The following is a 7,679-nucleotide window of genomic DNA, read 5'->3' as shown; positions in this document are numbered from 1 at the left end:
GGGGTTTACGGACCTTGCGTTTCAAAGCCAAACACTCAAAAAGGTCTCAAAAGAACTCTCTCTCAATCTCTTTCACTCAATCTCTCTCTATTAGAAATCTCTCCCAAATCTCTCTCAAAAGTTCCTTTAACTTTTTGTAATCATTCGGGTCATCACGACCCTTAACCGGGTCAAAAACCACTTGAAACGGGGTAAAAACGGGTAAAATAGCCTTAAGGACCCAAAACCGAAGCTTCAGGACCGAAGCCTCGCATCCGAAGTGCTCAGTACCGAAGCCTCGGACCGAAGCCTCAGGACCGAAGCCTCGGACCGAAGCCTCAGGTCCGAAGCCTCAGGTCCGAACCTCGGCCCAGGACCGAGCAACTTCGCAGATTCAGCTTTTTCTCCCGGTTTTCGACTACGACTTCGTTTTAACTCCGTTTTTCATTATTTTAACGTGGGATTTTCACCCAAAACTTTATTTTATAAACTAAGGCCCCAAAATATATAAATCTCCAGGGTTTTTATAAAATATATTAAAATAATTAGTGGTTGAACTAATTATTGAGGGAATATTTGCTTTTCCTTAATTTATGGCAAAAGCAAACCACCACCACCTCACTCTATGATTAGCCACTCTTTCCCACTACCCCTTGTCTCCTTAGTGGACCTTTACACCCAATTTCCAGCTCTTCCCACGTTCTAAGAGCTGGAGGATTGATCCTCTCTCCTCATTCTCCATAAAATTCTTTCATTCTACACTTAGCAACCAAGAACACTCTCCAAAATTCTCTCATCTTTTCTCTCAACTTCAAGAACTTCAAGGCTTTCTCCAGGGATTTCTTTCTTCAATTAGTAAGTATCTTCATCATTCACATAATTATTAAACTCCATTCTACTCAAAACATTGATATCTTACACAAGTTCCATCTTATTCGGTGTTAGATTCTCGAATCATCAAGACATCTTCTTAGTGTTCTTGGGTTGAATACTTCCTCTCTCTCACTTTCATCTACTGAAACCACATAAGGTGAGTTCATACCCCTACATTTACATGTTTTCTTAAGTTTTTAAGGGGGGGAATACAAGCAAAATCATCAAGAACACAATTAAACTTTTTCTAACAGATTACATCAGAAAAGATAGACTTCAATCACGGACTGTTTTGGTCAACTTAAATAATTTAGTTTTCAAAACTGTTCCAGGTGCAAGTAGTTCAAACTCTTAGCTTTAAAATGGCTACTTGAACATCCCCAAAAAAATGGATAGCTCTTTGATACCATGAAAACTAATTATAATTTAGAAAGAAAGCGTCTAGGTTTTCATTGTTGAGTCTAAAGCGTAAATGCAAATAAATGTAAATAAGTAGCTATCTAAAGTTAACCTAGCTAAAATACTAAACAAAAGGCCCTACATAAATATAAGCTCAAAATACTTTATTATGCTAACAATAACATCAACATTCATACAACGATGTAAATAATTAAAAAAACAAATTTTTGAATGGACGTAAATATTGGGTTTTGAGCTAGAAAATCTCTTGCAACGTTCAAGTCTTCTTTTATATGAAGACGACGGTTAATAAGGGAAACAACGTCCCCATTTTCAATGGACGTAAATATTGGGTTTTGAGCTAGAAAATCTGGTTAGGCATATTTTTCCTATATGGATTATTTTTCAGCGGACCCCCGCCAGGGGTGGGTGATGCCCCTTGGAACCTCACTAGGGTCGTTGCCCCCAAACCCCCATGTTCTCAGGTCTTCTTTAGTTATCAGAGTGTGCAATCCGCACATTCTGCCTCTGAATAAAACCAAATAAAACCAAATGGAACTCAGCATGTCTCGAATAGAATCTCAACTACACTAAATGTATTGATAACATTAAAATCATCAACCAATTTGTTCAGATGTATCTGTTATTTTCGACATGTAATGTGAGTAAAAAGGTTGTTAAAAACAATGGACGAGTGTAAAAAAAACTTTTAATGACTTAAGATGGACAAATGTTATAGTTTGAATTAAAAAAATGGCTATAACCCTTTAATTGTGCATTAATAAAGATGCATATCGGGCATAAAATTACGTAGATTAAATATTCTTTTGTTTTTAAACTATAGACAAAGTAAAATATCCATTAACGTGTCTTGATAAATAATATTTAAAAAAATATTCGACAAATTAATGCTATTTGACTACTGAAAGAAGAAGAATAAATGTGGACAAATCTCAAGAAATAAAATTAAGACCAAGAAAAGTCGGAATTTTCTATGTTAGGTCGTTTTTGGCATTACGTTTTAAAAAACATATGAGTATGAATCATTTCAAAATATGTCTAGAACTAGAAGGAAACACACCAGCACTAGTTAGCATTAGATAAAAAGTACACGATATATGTATGAATTTTTTTTTAATAGCTGAAGATTAATGAACATGCAACAATAACAATTGAACGCATATGGATATGGCTATTAGCCTATTACTAATATGAACAGCAAAAGATGTTATCAATAACACTTGCATAGAGGCGTAAAGAAGCTAACGAATCACTAAAGGAAGTTAATGGTAAAGTAGATCATGTGATGTTCAATAAACCAAGTAAAAAGTTGGGCCTATTGAAACATACAATAACTTATATTAAATCACCTACAATTACCAATAATGAACATGAAATTAAAAATTCACCATTTTGAATATGATTTTTCAGTACTTAAAAGATTCTTATATCCTTATATCTACAATTTCCATGCAAAATGTAATAGAAACATCCAAGAAATATTATTTGGTACACTAAACATCACTATTCAATGATGAGGAAAAGAAAAACATTCACGTATTTTCCGCAGATTAAAACTTGAAGGTTGACATTTTCCAATTTTATGGATGTGACAAAAGGTCCTAATATTCTAGGTTTAACTTATAAAAAATGATGTTTATCAAAAACAAAAACTAATTGGTAAACTAGTTAAAATATATAAAATGAACATAAAAATATATATAAAAAAAATTAAGTTTGTTTATAATTAATAAAAGGGTGTATTTGTAATAATTCTGAAAAAGTGCAATAAACTCCTTGAAACAATAATCTGAATAGTTTTTTTTAAACTAGCTTATAAGCTATTTACAAACATAACTTAAAAACTCAAAAGAGCCTTAATCTCACCTCAGTTTATGTTAAACACAATATAAACCTCTTGTCATGTCATGTATTGCATAACAAACAAATAAACATGAGCCCGAGTGTTTGAATAAATAATATATTGTTTTTATTTCCAAAGCCTTGTATATTTTAAGTGTTTGAATAAATAATGATACATGTATAGATAAAATGATATGTACATATAGTCCTAATTTCCCCCTACATTGAAGAAAAAAAACACTTAAATGAGACTGAAAGACCGTTTATGCTTACATTTTTTAACAAAAAAAAAAAAAATTACATTCCATCATATTTCACGTATGAAATGTTCGAAGTGAAAAAGGGGCAACTAGGTAAATAAAAAAGATTGGTGTCTTGTTTACATAACCCCATTGTTTTTTTTCTTCGTAACCCATTAAGTCATTACAATTGTCTAGATTAATTGCGGTCATTACATTAAAATAATAAATAAAAACCTTACCAATAGCATCATACCCATGTACAATCAACACATACTCGGTAAATCATGGACATAAAAATGATAAAAACAGTAAATCTTGAAAATAATGTAAGCAACCTTGTATTTAATTTCCCTTTCAACAATAATAAAGTAAGAAACCATTCAGCTGCAGATTGCCTAACAAATAAGAGACAGCTATGACTTTGACTAAGCCTTACTAATCATCAGCAAGCATATAGACATCAATAGGAAGAGAGAGAGAGAGAGAGAGAGAGAGAGAGAGAGAGAGAGGTACAAATACACTAACATTCAAAGAGGTAACAGCCAAAGGGACTTTGTACATATCATAGATAGATTAGAGAAGAAGCTGAAGAAGCTACTAGAAGAATTTTAGAGGTGAGAGGAGTCTAAGTTAGCTGTTTAAACTTGGTTGAGCTTCAGCCTGTTTAGGAGTAGCGTTTGCAGCAACACCATTCATTCTAGCACGTGCCTCTGCAAACATCCTCTGTTGCTCTGCTAATGCTTCTTCTTCAGTCATCTCAGCTCCATTTGTGCACTTTCCACCTCGAACTGTATCCTGTTCAATCATTTATACTTATATATTATATTCATTCACTTCTTTCTTTTATTTATATTTTTATAAAAGAAAAAAAAAAAAAAAAAAGTACCACTGTCTCGAGTTTGTGTTGTTCATATGCGGCATAAACTTCTTCTATGTAATCCCCAAAACCAAGAACCTGAAAAATAGTAAATAAACAAATAAGAATTAAGAAACAGATTTCCATCTTAAATAATAAATATAGTTATCGTGATTATGTAGAGAGTAAATTACACAAATGGTCCCTATGGTTTGGGGTAATTTGCACGTTTGGTCCCTAACTTATTTTTTTAACTCGGAATGTCCCGACTGTTTGTTTTTGTTGCGCGCTTGGTCCCTGTCTTACCTAAAAAGACTATTTTGCCCTTGATTTTTTAACTTATTTAAATAAGGTGGAATAGGTAAGGTAAGGTAAGATGAGGTGGAAGTGGGGTTGGGGGTGTGTTTATTTAAATAAATTAAAAATCAAGGACAAAATAGTCTTTTTAGGTAAGACAAGGACCAAGCACGCAACAAAAACAAACAGTATGGACATTCCGAGTTAAAAAAATAAGTTAGGGACCAAACATGCAAATTACCCCAAACCATAGGGACCATTTGTGTAATTTACTCTTATGTAAATAATTAAACAACAAACCTCACCTCTAGTGCTTTGAGAACATGCTCTGGTGCAATTGTTCTTTTATCTTCTCTGCTACAAACTTCATTTGATTCGGATGAAATCAGATTAATAAATTCTGCAAAAGTAATCACCTTATAAGAAACTGTTTTTAAAGGATTGAATGCAAGAAATAGCAATATACTTTCATTTCTTCTTATTACAGCATTGTATTTTGGATGCTATAATACACAAATAAATGAAAGTACATTGCTATTTCATGTGTTTTAACTTTTTTTTTTTTATATATGGATCTCACCTACACAGCACTCAATTAAAAGATCTTGAGTATCTCTTGCAACACGTACATCTGGAGGCAACATTTCCTTAATAATTTTAGTCATTGTAGCTGCATATAAATAATAATTTTCATTAGCAAGAAAGCTATTAAAAGACAGATTGATTACACACGTTATTTTAGTCACGAAAAAGGCAATTAGCACGTGTAGATTTATAGTGATTCGTAATCATTTATTCAGTGTAATAAAGCAGAATAATAATTTTATACCAAAATACACATTTACAAATAATATCCAAACTCCAATATGCATGTTAATAATGATACCTTACAAAACTTGGGTGGCTCAGTGGGCCAAGCCCACAATGGATATCAATAAAGCAGAGGACATGAATATGATTTTAGGCATAAACAACACTGGCATAAAACATAAACATAAATTCAATGTAAGATTATGCACACAGACATAAAATAACACATGCATATTGATTACTATCTTCAAATCTTCCATTAGTAAAAATATGAACACTAAGAAAGCATATAGCAAAGCATAACAATTAATTCACCATTCACATCATTGGATTATATGGTAAAATTTTACAAAACCAATCTTTATTCTTTTATCCACAAAAAGAAAAAGATGTAGACTAACATAACAGTGACCTGATAAACACAACAAAACTAAGATCAACAAAACAATATAAAGTTTAAGTAATTAACAGTTGACACTAACTTCTTAAGGCAAATGCAATAATGGTACCTTTGTAGAAAAAAGAAAACTTTAATTTAAAATCATGAAGAAAATTCACAAGTACCCATGTTAGCAGATCCAACAAGAGGGATGCAAAAGACCCCACAATTTTTGGGTGCTCAAAATGAGCAAACCCCATACCCATAGTCATCTTTTTGGCTCTGTAACAGGCACGAGTAAATTTTTTACATAGTCCATTGATGAGTCATACAAGAACATGCTTACAGATATTTATAACATGTAGACAAGTATCTGTGTCTGTATCATGATCAAATTATAAATCCATTAGTCAGAATGATTCCCTTTCTGACACCAAGATCGTGTACCAGATGATACCAACATTAAATTACTAAAATCCTCCGAATAATCAGATTGTTTCCATGTGTAAATTATTTATAAAAATAAAAAAACAAAGCAAAAAGCACCTAAAAGTTCTATCTGCAGACCCACGAGGTGAACCTGATGAGATTAGGTAATTAACCACAAAATCAGAGCAAACAACAAGGACAACCGAAATATAGAAGCTTCGTATATACAATATGACAATAGACATCACACATACGTACAAAAATTACAGATATAAAACAAACCTTTCGGGAGCGAAGCATCCTCTTTCGCCTTTCCAACAATATCCATGGGTTCCATCTTTGACTCTGCAAATTCAACCAAAAATACAACAAATCATCAGATCTAACTCAAATTTCAAAATAATCGCATCTTTCAACATCACACAAATCATAATTTACAGATCTAAACGAAAACCGAAAACCAGGGATCTCCAAACTCACCGGGAAGATCAAAAGCGCCGATCAAGAGAACGTCGTAATCCGGATCGAATGATAGCAGCAATCGAATGCGAATCGAAGAACGGGGATCGGAGGCGGAAACGATGAAGCATGATGATGCCCGATATAGAGAGAGGGGAGAGTTCGCAGGCGACTAGGGCAAACAAAATTCTCCAGGGCGCGTGAGGGAATGATTCTCCACGCGCGTATCAGGCGGTGGCGTGTTGACGCTGTGGGGCCCACATGGTGTGTGTGAGGTGAAATGGGGCGCGTGAGTGGGGTTGAGAGTGGGGAATGTGGCGATAGGATTCATTGGAGTTGGGGTTTTATAGTTTTGATTTAACGTATTTGGAGTGTTAAATGAAACAGGTGGTGTTTGATGAATCGGTGAGAGCGAGAAAAGGAGCGATGCGAGTGGATCCCTTGCCGATCACGGGAGCCAACCATGGATCACGGGTTGCCACTATATGGGCCGGATCCGATTGAACCCAAAGCCCCTAACTTTGATACATATATTTATATAACAACTAGACGAATATCCGCACGTTGCGCGAAATAAAATTATACGGTTAAATTTTTTGTAATCATACTTTATTGAAAATATTTATGTCATTTTTATTAACTAAAATAATAATAATTGCATTTAGTTGATGCAAAATTATAATTAATTTGCACAATAAATAATATAACACTTATTAAATTCAAATCATTTAATGGTCTCTGCTCATGTTTTATGTGTGTATAAAATTAGTTGTGGTGACTTAGTAAGACACGTGGAAGATATGATGAATAAATTATTGACTCATATTTAACTTATCGCACTACTACAGGGCATGATGCATAGCCTTATATTTACATCGAGGGGTTATTCGGGCATGAAACCCTCATTAAAGAAATTCTCTTTCCAAAAAAAAAATAGTTATAGTACTCACTATTTTAATTAACTATTATTATAATTTATTAAATTTTAAATTTTTTTGATGATGTTTTAATTTCATCATGAATATTATTTAAATTATCAACCACTATTCGTAATGTAACATAATTTATTTTATAATTTCATGTTATTTTTAAC

The 7,679-nt window shown here is 33.1% G+C and overlaps 1 protein-coding gene across 2 annotated transcripts; it reads right to left on the bottom strand.

The window, feature by feature from the left end:
• Positions 1-3,671: 3,671 nt before the first annotated feature.
• On the bottom strand, positions 3,672-6,880 carry LOC145108305 (protein Dr1 homolog). 2 transcript variants are annotated; one of them, XM_079045326.1, is made up of 6 exons: positions 6,608-6,880; positions 6,410-6,472; positions 5,090-5,179; positions 4,815-4,909; positions 4,243-4,311; positions 3,672-4,151 (listed from the first exon to the last, which is right to left on the bottom strand). In XM_079045326.1, the coding sequence occupies exons 2-6, from the start codon at positions 6,462-6,464 to the stop codon at positions 3,987-3,989; spliced, it is 474 nt and encodes a 157-aa protein (XP_078901452.1). In that variant the 5' UTR covers positions 6,465-6,472; positions 6,608-6,880; the 3' UTR covers positions 3,672-3,986. The 2 variants fall into 2 exon arrangements, with proteins under 2 accessions (XP_078901452.1, XP_078901453.1); XM_079045327.1 differs by lacking the exon at positions 6,608-6,880 and adding an exon at positions 5,396-5,485 and having other exon boundaries at positions 6,410-6,478.
• Between the last annotated feature and the right edge of the window lie 799 nt (positions 6,881-7,679).

The sequence above is a fragment of the Lactuca virosa genome, chromosome 4 (assembly GCF_052849685.1).
Source record: "Lactuca virosa cultivar CGN04683 chromosome 4, Lactuca_virosa_CGN04683_v6, whole genome shotgun sequence".
Classification (NCBI taxonomy): Eukaryota; Viridiplantae; Streptophyta; class Magnoliopsida; order Asterales; family Asteraceae; genus Lactuca; species Lactuca virosa.
The sequence above is the reverse complement of the archived record's forward strand: the minus strand, read 5'-3'. Positions and strand labels throughout refer to the sequence as shown.

Bases quoted from the DNA above. Each gene is read 5' to 3' on its own strand.
- LOC145108305 (XM_079045326.1), bottom strand. From the start codon at position 6,464: ATGGAACCCATGGATATTGTTGGAAAGGCGAAAGAGGATGCTTCGCTC. The intron at 4,910-5,089 runs GTGAGATCCATA...TTACTTTTGCAG, and splicing joins TTTAATTGAGTGCTGTGTAG to AATTTATTAATCTGATTTCA. The intron at 4,152-4,242 runs GTACTTTTTTTT...ATGATTGAACAG, and splicing joins AACACAAACTCGAGACAGTG to GATACAGTTCGAGGTGGAAA.